The 12,335-nt window shown below is 48.0% G+C and overlaps 1 protein-coding gene across 2 annotated transcripts in view; it reads right to left on the bottom strand.

Annotated features, from left to right (window-relative positions):
* The window catches only part of LOC149347975 (protein deacetylase HDAC6-like), a 47,668-nt gene that overhangs the window by 27,503 nt on the left and 7,830 nt on the right, over positions 1–12,335 (bottom strand). Inside the window, exons 6-14 of one of the 2 annotated variants that reach the window (XM_089587808.1) lie at positions 10,815–10,886; positions 9,048–9,178; positions 7,559–7,627; positions 6,777–6,903; positions 6,169–6,234; positions 6,020–6,079; positions 5,146–5,235; positions 4,382–4,491; positions 2,693–3,016 (exon numbers count right to left, since the gene is read on the bottom strand). In XM_089587808.1, the coding sequence (XP_089443934.1) occupies positions 2,693–3,016; positions 4,382–4,491; positions 5,146–5,235; positions 6,020–6,079; positions 6,169–6,234; positions 6,777–6,903; positions 7,559–7,627; positions 9,048–9,178; positions 10,815–10,886 (1,049 nt within the window). The remainder of the gene's footprint in view (positions 1–2,692; positions 3,017–4,381; positions 4,492–5,145; positions 5,236–6,019; positions 6,080–6,168; positions 6,235–6,776; positions 6,904–7,558; positions 7,628–9,047; positions 9,179–10,814; positions 10,887–12,335) is intronic. The other variant, XM_089587811.1, reaches the window with a different exon arrangement.

The following is a 12,335-nucleotide window of genomic DNA, read 5'->3' as shown; positions in this document are numbered from 1 at the left end:
AATGTCTGCGTCTCTTCTACGGCCGCCGCCGCTCACACGTGCGTTCTCGCAACGCCTTGCTTCAAGAACCTTCTCTTGGGACCGCGGAGAGACCGCGCAGCAGCGGCAAGGGGTAAACCGGTGGCGAGGAGAAGTGGCGATGGAGCGCGCGCCGCGGCGGGCGGCCTCTTTTATGTCCGCCGCCGGCGCTCAGGCGTTATCACAACGCCTTGCGATAAGAACGCGATAAGAACGCGATAAGAACGCGATAAGAACGCGATAAGAACGCGATAAGAACGCGATAAGAACGCGATAAGAACGCGATAAGAACCGCTAGCAACGGCGAAGGGTAAACCGGTGGCGAGGAGGAGAAGGGAGGGGGTGGCGAGGAGGGGGAAGGGCGCGCTGCGGCGGCGCCCACGCGAAGCACGGTGTTGACGAGCCTAGTGAAGCTTTTCGCTTCAATAAAGTTTTCCTCGCGCTTTGCGATGCCAGAAAACCGCGGTGTCTTGAATGCGGAAAAGTGGCCGGTCATGCTCGATTCGCGCCATTCGACTAGACAAACGGTCTAAATGCGCGTTAGGGTCACTGAATTTTGTTGTTACGGCGGGAACACATGTGCGAAAAGCGAGCGCAATTCAACGCGGCGCGAGGTTGCGAACGGCGCCGCAGCGTCCGATCGCAGCGCGCCGCTTGCGTCCAACCTGCTAGACGTCAACGACGGGCCGCCCGCGGCAAAACGCGATGACGGGAAGCGGGAGCCAACGCAAGCGCGGAGAGCGGCAGCGTCATGATGACGTAGGGCGCGCTCCTTTGAGCCGGGGCCGGTCTCGACGCGCTCGCTCGCTCGCGCGCGTCGAGACCGGCCGTGGCCTGCCGGCCTGTCGATCAGCCTGGATCCCGTCTGGATCACAAAAATGAGCTAAAGCTTGTTCTTGATATAGATAATAAACTCTGGTATAAGCAATTTGAAAACTGTATCATCTTTGAGGATCGCTAACCAAAACTAAGTTGCTGGTAGAACAAATGTGCTACGAGAAAATTTTGTAGCGAAAGCTACATTGGCCACGAACTTGCGATTTCGCTGTGGCAGTGCTCCGAGGAGGCACAGAGACCGACCTTGAGCCGTTGCCTAGCAACCGCTGCAGCTGGCGGACGCCGCGCGGCGTCCGCCAGCTGCAGCGGTTGCTAGGCAACGGCTCAAGGTCATCCGCCAGCTTCCTCGCAGTTGTGGCGCAATTAAATCTAGACTGTTTTAGCTTTTTTGAGCGGTCGCTTATATCGAATTATCGCTTATAACGAATTTTTTCGCCGTCCCGCTGACTTCGTTATAACGAGGGATTACTGTAAATGAATTTTCACAGAAAAGATGCCAGGGAACTTAGGCCACCCAAACCAGAAAAGGTACTTTGCCCGGCGGCAGATAGAATGGTGCGCTAGACGACAAAGGTCCATTCTCTGACCCTTCTTCCTTTGCTCGATAGCTTGAAAGGGGTGAATTCTTTTGTGCTTCCGTCCCCCAGCTTAGGCTACATATCCACAAAGTTCTCGGCTCTACGTTTTCATGTAAGGAAGAACTAATAGTTTTGCGTCGCGGTGTAACTTACACACCTGGAAGGGAAACAGAAGTTACCTTCTTATTGTGGTACTAAAGTGCTGCCACCTATCGACACAAAAAGTTCAAACCTGAATTGCTTTGTGGCTGGTGAGCAGTCTTAAGGCGGAGCTCAAGTGTCCCCTCCGATTGTTTTTCATCTACACGGCTAACAACAGTGAGGCCGAAGGGCGGAGTCAGGAAAACAAAACTTACTCCAAGCGAGCATGCGAAAAACAATAAAAACAGGAAGCATAAACAAGTCACGTTTTAAAAAAATTGGCAGTGGCTTAGCTCTGCTATGCCAGGATATACCTAGCCTGAGGTGAGGGCGAGGTGTACACATCTCAGTGGACACCTGCACCAGAGGGAAGGTGCATAACTGCCCTCCTGGAACAGTGGACACCTCAACCGTGCTTTAAGCTAAGTGGCATTGACAACATTGTGCCCTGGGTCAGTGGACACCTGAAAACATCCTTATATTTACATGGGGTGATGAGAGAGAGAGAGAGAGAAGGGGGCCGAAGGCACTGACAAGGCTGTGCCAGAAACACAGCTGGTGCGCCAGCGAGGCACCTCAGCTGTGTGAAGTCACTGCCCCTCCCACGTGCACAGCACAGCTCCAGGAGCCAGCGAAACTGCTCAACCTCCCCCATTGTAGCTCACGCTACAAAACCCCAACCTATTTTAACACAACATATTAACGTAGAAACACATACAGTACTGTGCGATGTCAGTGCACGTTAAAGAACCCCAGGTGGTCGAAATTTCCGGAGCCCTCCACTACGGCGTCTCTCATAGCCTCAGTCGCTTTGGGACGTTAAACCCAATAAACCAACCAACCAACCAACCAACCAACCATTTAGAGAGGCCAACAAATAACACGGCTAAACAGTAAAAACAAGAATAAACAGCAATCAGGAGGCAATCCAAAAGGAGCTAAAATTCGCTAAAACCATCAAAGCAAAGGCAGGGTCAAACAAGTAAAAGTTTCTATGTGAAATAGTAGTGACGGTGTTTCGGGGCACAACTACAACTTGCTACAACTTTTTTGGCACTGCATGCGAGCACTTTGCAACCAAAAAAAAAAAAAAAAAGACTATGAGAGTGCACACAGACCTCTCACTGAGGCACCGGTGCAGTGCCATCCGAGCATCATACACCAAGGCAGTGCGGTGCGGTGGCACCTCGAGGTTCGTGCTCGAGCGTAACGCGTCCACTTCCGCTTCCAACCGCTCCCGGTCCTCCGGCGGATGCTCGTAGTAGCCGCTCCGCGTCGGGAACTGCTCCGGCCTGTTCACCCCCAGCTGGCCCCGGTACTCCGACTTTGGCACGTGCTCGACGCCTCCCACCGCGCTCTTGGTGCCGCTGGTGCCTTGGACGCACAGGCTTTTCCAGTGATGCCGAAGCACTGATATGCAGTTCAGCAGGGTCTCCGTTACGCTGCACAAGACCCATTGTCCACAATGAGCCAAAGCAAAAACACGATTTTATCACATCTTTAACCACGATGCCCCCCTTATCGCATGTGCTCATCGGATATTCCGTAATTGCCACCCTAATGCCGTCCACCCCGAGCAATCTCTCAGTCTTTTTTTCTTTAGAACAGCCAACGACTGGAATGGCCTTCCATCCGAAGCGGCGACTATCGTCAATCCCGTTCACTTCAAATCTACCGTTGAAGATCATCTATATCTGAAATAATACCATTTTGTCAGCCCACCCATCAAGTAATGTCCCTTGAACCTTTAAGGAATAAATGAATACATAAAGAGAGCCGCTGGACGCACTTGAAGCAAATACAGTTGAATCCACTTATAATAACCACTGGTCCTTGAGGGTAACAGAGTGGATTCCAAGAGAAGGCAAGCGTAGCAGGGGGCGCCAAAAAGTTAGGTGGGCGGATGAGATTAGGAAGTCTGCGGGGATATGGTGGCCGCAACTGGCAAATAAGTAACTGGCAAAGGACAGGGTTAATTGGAGAGAGAGGCCTTTGCCCTGCAGTGGGCGTAGTCGGGCTGATGATGATAATGGCCGTAGTTATTAAGAATGCTCACTTATTAAGAAGGAATATGTATTGCAGCAATGGCACTGCGTCTCAGATACAATGAATAAGCATAGCCAAACAACTCTTACAGCTAACGAGGAGGTGCCACAAACTGGGCCCTGCTGTCGAAAACCTTGCACTTCCTGCGGGGACAGTGGCTGAAGGAAGTACAGCCTTTGTCAAAAGTTTAGAGCCCAGGGGGTTTGCTTCTGGGCCGCACTGCTTTGCTCGTAATGCGTCTTCAGCGTCCCAAATCTCCTGAAGGTAAGAAGATTTTTGGCCCTGCTCCCTCCGATGCGTAGGACTTCCATTAGTGCTACAGGAGCGCCACAATAGTGCTTAGAAGCAAACCCCCTGGGCTCTAAACTTTTGACAAAGGCTGTACATCAGACCCAGTGGTGCAATCCCCCTTCTTTGGGAAAAAAAATGGGTTCGACTCAATAAAGTAGTAATAAAGGCGTGATGTGAACAAAGCAGACAAAACTTTAACAGATGCAACCGTGGAAATGTATGCCTTGGAAGGCGATGCCTGCGCTAATATGAAGCACACCAAGCTTCGCGTTAGAACCTTTCTGTACACGTGCATGGTGGGCAGCGACCGGCGGCGGCCGTTTGGCATCGGCACATCTCGCAGGCCGAGGTGCTTTGAGAGTTCACTCTCAACAGCAGTCTCACTTTCCCAGCGCGGATATTATGCTTCTGTTGGAAGTTCACCGCCCTCAGCCCCAATGAACGAAGCAGGAGACAGGAATGCAACTTGCCTGTCACTGATGGGGCCCAGCGGATGTGGCAGGCTTGGGCAAGGGTCACCGAGCAAGGTGCGAAGTGTCAGTGCCACGCCGTCTGCCAGTGATGGCACACAGTAGCCACCCTGAGAGGACAACGCTACATTAAACAACATCAACACAAAAGTAGTCGCATGGCTACAACAGAAAGCTAGGTCCCTGAACAACCGAGGCATGGCGTCTCTTCAGCAAGTGATTAAGGGTGTGAAATGCAAAAATGGAATGGAATCAGTTTTTTTAGACAGCTTTCTTAAATCTGCATAGTGAAAACAATTGTGGCCCTGGTACGACACGGAAGTGCTGACAGTTTTTGCCATGGTGCTGGCAAACTACACAACTGATCATGCCTTTGTACACAATGCTTTCCGACACACGATTAACATTACGCAATCTTGCGACTACAAACTGCAGGGTACCTCATCAAAACTTCTTTCTGGGCAAGTTGGTACATCCCGATTCTAGAAAAAAAAATAACAGCACTAACACGTGTAACTACAGAATGAGAGGTGAAGCACTAGACACCGTGTCTAGTGCTTCACCTCTCGTTCAGTGGTTGCACGCGTTAGCACGTTACTTTTTCTAGAAACTGCAGGACTTGCTCTGGCACTGAGCACGGCTGCTATTAGCGAAGCCAGACTTCACGAGATGCACAGGTACGCACAAGATGCACAGATATCCACACAGAAATGAAGAAGCAATGTAGTAGAAAAGCGGGATCGTAATGCATCTCCTGCACCTACCTCAAGAACCACGCAGACACGGCCTCCTGCCAGAGCCATCAGTGGGTGCAGCAGGTGAGCGTATGCTGCTGGCGAGAGGCGCATGAGGCCCTGCACAACATGGCAGCTCTTCAGACAGTGCTGTACCACTGCTCTGCGTTACTGCTCTACTTTCACGCCTTGTACACTGTTCCAATCCTGTGCATGCAGAGACTAACGGATGACTGTTCCTGGAATGCTCACGTAGATCATGTGGTTACCAAAGCCGGTAGGGCACTAAATTTCATACAGCGGAGTTTAAGGTCTTTGCAGCCAAACCTCAAGAAAACTGCTTTTCTCTCTTGTGTTCGACCTATCACTGAATATGCCTGTATTGTATGGGACCCTGCACATCGGGTGTTAATTGAAAAACTTGAAAAAATTCATAACAGAGCAGCAAGGTTCGTCTTGGGCAGGTACGGGCGAAGGGATAGTTGTACAGCAATGAAAAAAGAATTGCAATGGGAACCACTCGCTTCCCGTAGAAGAAAATTGAGGCTAAAATTGCTGTTCACGGAAAAACGGGGATTGATTTTGAAAATTACTTAAAACAGCCCTTTTACGTTTCTCAACGACATGACAATTCCCGCAAAATTAGAAAGTACCGTACCAGGACGAACTTGTTTGCAAATTCATTTTTTGTTAAAACAGTGCAACAGTGGAACTGACTTTCCGAAGTGCAAGTGTGGTCTGCAAGTGAAGATGTATTTTTTGCCAATCTGTAACCCCCCTGCTATAACGCTTCGGGCAAATGCGGGGTAACTCTTGAATAAAGAATAAAGGCTAAATCTAAGGACTGCCGGCTTTCTCTGAGGGACTGCATTACGCAGTGCTGTTACGATCAATCCCCACTCACCTCGGGACATCCAAGAGCCGCATCATAGCCGGCAGAGATGAGCACCAGTTCGGGCTGGAACTGCAAAGTTACAGAAAAGTTACAGATTACAGAAAAAGTTGCCAGCAGTGAGAGGTTGGTACAAATGCCTAACGACAAGCGCAACTTGCCTCGTATGCCACTGGCAGTAGCAGCTGGTGCCAGATGGCCAGGTAGTCGGCATTCCCAAGGCCCACCTGCGACAGGAATGTGTTTGCATCAGCAAGTTCGCGAGCTTGTTCAATAAAGTCATCCTCCTGGAAACAGAGGTAAGTTAACAACGGAGTAAAGAAGCCAACGGTTAGTTCCTTACTTCAAAATAATTATGGAGATTCAGTGATCGCAAGTACCTTATGCTTTGGCTAAACATGGTTTTTGACCAGACCAGCATCTCTACCAGACTCAAGCAGCAATACAGAGGGCTAACTGCTTGTCTAGAACACCGAATCTGGGTGCTCAACCTTACACACGTGGCAATCATAACGATAAAGCATGGTTCGAGGCAAGCAGAACTGGCTGAATGTGCTAATTCTAGTATATGCTGACGGGACTTCCCCGTCTTTTCGCACCTTGTTGGCCGTTAGTCACCCCAGAAGCTTCATAAACTGCTTTTGCATTCGGAACCACACACCTTGGGCATTCTAGACGAGTGTTTGCCCTCTGTACGATGTACGGAAACAAAACTGCACAAGCCTCTGCCTCTACTGCAACTGGAAGGCAATGTCAGAAGGGGACGCACCTGATTGAGGGGCACATTTATGTTGTAGCCCGCACCAGCGCCCCGACCCACGTAGGGGAAGTCAGACTCCCGCAGCTCGGGCCAGAACTCGCCGTGCTCATACCGGTGAACGGAGAAATACAGAACCCTGCACAAGTGAATCACGAACCAGGTGAACCAGGTCAGGAGAATGTTTTGTTGTCAGAGTGACTTAGATTGCACTCAGACCCGCATTTTCGGTCCAAAGATGAGGCAGGCACTCGCAGAAAGTGGCAACGTAACGCAAGCAACACAGGTTGCAACAAAGTGAATGGAAAATGACCTGAACTTGCCTCACATTGTTGACCTTTTCAGAGTTACAGCTAATTGCTTACTGTCTTGGGTTGCACAAATGAAAGTCTGCTTGTTTAGCAAAACTTGAAATGTGCACTGCTTCCTATGCTCCCTCCGTAATTTTTGTACATAAAATACACACTATTACTATGCCTGTCATGATACCTCTCTCTCCTTTTATATCCCCCTTGTCTCAGCGGGATCATAGTTCCTGATTTACCGACCCTTTCTCCCGGGCTGTGTCCACTGACAACTTCTTAAGAATATACATTTCCATCAGTTCTCTTTCCAGTTCATTTTTGCTATTCTCTTACCCTCTCCCATTCGATGTCCACCTCCGTCACATTTCTTCTGACATATTCCCCACTCCTCCTCATCATATGAAGTCAACGGTCCCTCACGTGATATAAAGCTTTTGATTTGGCTGCCAGTATACAAAATCAATGGCAAAAAAAAAAAAACCAGCTCACCGGGGGTCCTCATAGAATGCATACTGGGTGGCCTGTCCGTGGTGAACATCCCAGTCCACAATCAGCACCCTGTGTGCAGATACACAGAATGGCAGGTCAGTTGCAACTTGGGCAGGTTAACTGTGAATACTGCCGAACCTCTCTGCCGTTTGACTTGGACTAGCAAAAATCTTTACTGTATCTGCATCTTTACTACGCCAGTTGTTAGTGATGACATGGCTCCAAGGATGCTGTCCGAAAAATTGGCTACTTACTAAATACAGTGATCAGAAATGCCTTCCATCCTGCTCTAATCATCTTATGAGCAAATTATTTTCATCTGCCACAATTTTGTTCTTTCATTTTCAATCTTGCTAGTCTTGCTGAAGTATATCATCTGCACAGCTATAATGCGGCCATGAATATAATGCGAGAGCGGAGCTTGAGCTCATATGAAAACGAAAGTGTTGCGTGAACACTCATTTAAATGGCAATAGTCGGCACACGGCACAATCAAGTGCGCCAAAACCTCCACATAGTATCGCTGCACCTTTATTTTTTTCTTTCTGCTACTACTTCGTGCTTTGCACCACCCAGTGCTACAGCCATTTTCAGTGGTCTACGCCGCTGCCTTTCCAAGTTCATAACCGGCTTTCTTCTCCACCCCCAGCACGAACGCTTTGCCTTACATCTCATTAGCCAGGTGGCCAAGCTATATAAAAAAATAATAAATAAATAAAAAAAGTGCTGCTTTATTGTTTTTGAAATCTGCTTTGACTGTTGGTTGGTCTTGCGATTATGCCATTATGTATATGTTGCTCTAACATATAGAACACACATGTGCCATGATATCATTCAATGGGAAGTATGTTCCAAAGGCCAAATGCTCTTTACTCTTAACTATTTCGTTATTAATGATGTTTTACTATAAATTTAAAAAAAATTTAAGTACGGTTGTCTATGGAAGGCAAAACGGGACTGCAGTTTCACTGTATTATACCCGCATTTTTTCTAGATGCAAGTTTACTACAGCGGGGCTTCACTGCACAGACTACATCCTGTCGTCCTGTACTACCGTGAGAACACAGCTGGTTTCGCGAGACAGCACACCCTCACAAACCCGAGACAGCCTACAGCTTGTCTGCAGATAAGTCTATGAGCTGACTAAAGTAGTTCTTGTAATGGCTGTGAAAGATCATGGCAAGAGAATCGGCATCCCCAAAACAGGACCCTCTGTACTATCAGGCCAGAATGAAACGTGAATAGTGCCTATGAACAGAGCAATATTTTACCTTTCTACTTTCAAATACAGTACACAAAAACAAGGTTTATGTTTCCACGTAAAAGAGCAGAGAAGGTGATATTCTTAAACCGGTTGCAAGCAAATGTCTCACTGCACTCCACCCGTGATACGACGACCCCTATACATAGTTCTTCGAGGAAATGAAACAAACTGAAATGAGCAGCAGCACAGTGGGGGAGTGAATTCACAAGTGGAGCAGGGACTCACTTCTTCAGGTGCAGTTTGTCGAGGGCGTGCTGAGCAGCCAGGGCCACGTTGTTGAAGAAGCAGTAGCCGCAGTACTCGTTGCGCAGGGCGTGGTGGCCGGGTGGACGGACTAGGGCCATGCCATTGCGAACCTGCACAACACGAGAGGGGGGGGGGGGGGGGGGGGGGGGGGCTAATTTGCAACTAGGCCTTGGACTTTCCAGTTTTTATTTTTTGAAAATGCGTAGAGCAGCCTTGAGAAAAAGGCGGATTGAGTTATTATGGAGTCTTCTGACCCACGGCAAAGCACAACTACTCCGATATGTAACAACAAAATAACAATGCTCAGCAATGCAAGGAGGAATGCAGGACTGAAAGGTCAACTTTTTAGTCAGTGCATCGATTTTGATGAAGTTTTCAGCGATGGTGTGTTCCTTGGCATCGCAATGAGCCAGCGAGTGTGTCAGTTTAGAAAAACTGTCTTGAACACTGGTAATTCACTTTTCCAGCCCAGTTGACCATAGGAAAGTCCTTGCACAGGATAAGGGGAAGAGTTGTTTTATGACCACCTGTTTAGAAAATCACAGCATTTAAAAGCTATTAGGTTGCTTTGCTGTCAGTGCTATTTCAAAATTTGACTGTTTGCCATAGAAACCTAAAGGCAGAGCATGATAAGTACCTTAGCGTATTCTTCAAAAATTTCCGCCGAGAAAACACTAAAATAAATTTTGGATGAGCAGTACAGAAAGAGTAGTTATCCTAAATGAGCAGTAAGCTCCACAAATATGAACTGAGAAAACCAACTTCAAAGATTTGAGACACTTTTTTGCTTAACAAGGTTTTTTCATCAGTTAGAAACACTTTCTTCATAGGTAGGCCCTTCTTCAATGCGATGCAGTACTGTTCCTTATTTTGCTGTTACTGAACACTGGAGAGACTTTGTCCATGGGTGGAAACACGTAAAGATAAGCTGAAGAGTAAAGATAAGTGGCACAGACAGCAATAAAACGAAGGTCGACTTAAGAAATAGAGGCTATGAATGCACTTTTAAAGGTCACCTGATGCATTTCGCTAACCACTGATTGAGTTTTACATTGACCACCAATTATGGCTTGCAAGGCCATGATTATACAGCTTTTCCTTTCATTTTCGGTGCGGTTCTGCTGCCTTCTTCACAAAATGCCTCAACAGCCCAGAAAGAGTAAACAAACCGTGATATGCTGTTTGCCATTGTGCTGCATGTTGGAAACAATGTTTCTAGGGAACTACCGGCAAAACCTCACTTGCCATCTTCATGGGAAAACGCTTAATTTTCTACATTTCTACTGCACAAATCATGACCAAATTTGGTAGACACGTTCCTTCTTAGTTTATGAACACTGTATAAACAAAATCCAGAAATTAGTACTTTCGATCAAAATCAAACTAGTAACAATGATTCTCTGGCTGCTTCTGCCTACACTCGCGTTTCGCCACCGAGAGCTCAGACAAATGCAAATGCTCAGGTGCACCAATGTTGGCTGTTCATTGATGCCATGGTGCACTACAGTTTGACGTGTCTTCCATGCAATCTGGGAAATTAAACCAAAATGTGCTGCAAGCCCTGTCAGGAACAAATTGTTTGGGAAAAGTATGTGCACTCATTTTGACTTCGAAAATCTGTGTCCTCGTTCCTCAACCACAAGGTGAAAAAAGGTCCCAATCAGCGTCGGATCTGCGGTGTTCTCTGTGCGGTGCTTTTTCAATGCAATGCGAGAAAGAAAAACGAGGATGTGAAGCGCAACCTGCCTTTCCCTTGACGACGGCTGTCACCAGGTCCACGGTGCAACCCACAGCCAGCATAGCCAGCTCGAACGTCCTCTGCAGACAAAGAATCCGTATCAGCGAAGTTGTTCCCAGAAACATCTTAGGTACACAGCACATGTTAGAGATACTGCTTCAAGAAGTGCGAGAGCGTCAAGAAAACCTTTACTTCTTTATTATGATACTCCAGACAACCGCACACAGAGGGCCATTGCCCACCACACTTTGAAATCACTGCCACCATTCAAGAATAATCTATACTGGCCATTGTGCAATCGAAACACGAAAATAAGAAAGAACCGTGAAAAAGACAGGAACTCACAAGTTCTTATTTAGGTCACAGAAGTGCGGCCTGACAATTACATGGTCGCAGATGGTTCTGTGCAGAGAAGCCTGATGCCGTACCCATTTAAAAACCAATTTGTACCCATTTCAGGATGAGGGACACTTTTCTATCCTAATGTCACAATAAAGAAATAGCAGGAGACAAGCTCCACCTTAACGGCATGACGCGACAGCGTAATGGTTTAAACCCCATAATATGCAGAAGGTCATTCTCTACATTCATAGCCCTCCTGGGAGTCCTCATATTCCTCCTGACGCAATGGTGCAGTGGTTAAGAGATGCGCCACTGCCCTGCGATGGCAGCGGCTCCCACCGGTGGGCCTTGTGTAGCCCAGGTTGCTCTGCCCGAGCGAGAAATTGTTAATTTACCTGCCACCTACCATGGTGGGCAGTTTGCTCACTATATGGTGGGCAGGTTCAATTACACCGCAAGGTCATGTGACCTAGTGGCCCACCTGCCTCCTAGGTTGCTCTCTGGAAAGCACCAGCCAGAACCATGCCACGATTTTTCGTTCACAATGCTGACGTCAACAACACCTACGCCGACACCGGATCTTCTGGTGAACGGAGCCTTTAAAGGGACACTGAGGAGAAATTGAAGTTGGCTTGTATCGCCAGAATACCAGCTCCTGATTACAAAAACGCCACTCATACTGACAACAAAGCTCTTGTAACGTAGAAAAGAGCAAGAACCAAAATACAGGTATCGCCGCCACAGGCCAAACTCGCAAGTACAAGCGTGATGAGGCGATGAGGTCATAGGACAAAACAGTGTTGCTAGAACCAATGGTTCTAGCAACACCAGGAACCGAGAAGCCATGAATCACTGAGGCGCAGCCAATGCATGCGCAAATCTCCTTGACGTCGCCAGATGGCGCCACATGCCCGGCAGCTACGCACACTCCTGAAGCATCGGGACAAATCAGCACCTGTTTTCCGACGGTAGGCGGGCTCCCGGTATTCCGCTAGCAGTAACAAGGTACACGGTATGCTAAAGGTGTCTATTTGAGAGAACTTCGTTGATGACTTCGAGAATGAGATCCATCGTAACGCTGGAAAAACGCCAGTGCAAACGTAATCGAAGTGACTGTAGCGACAGCCGCAATAGCCGATAGATGCCTTCAACGTGCAGCCGGCGGTAGCTTTCTTTTCGGCTGCTGC

This window comes from Amblyomma mixtum, chromosome 4, assembly GCF_055824585.1.
Source record: "Amblyomma mixtum isolate Tamu chromosome 4, ASM5582458v1, whole genome shotgun sequence".
Lineage (NCBI taxonomy): Eukaryota > Metazoa > Arthropoda > Arachnida > Ixodida > Ixodidae > Amblyomma > Amblyomma mixtum.
Note: the sequence above shows the minus strand (reverse complement) of the source record. Positions and strands in the feature narration are given on the sequence as shown.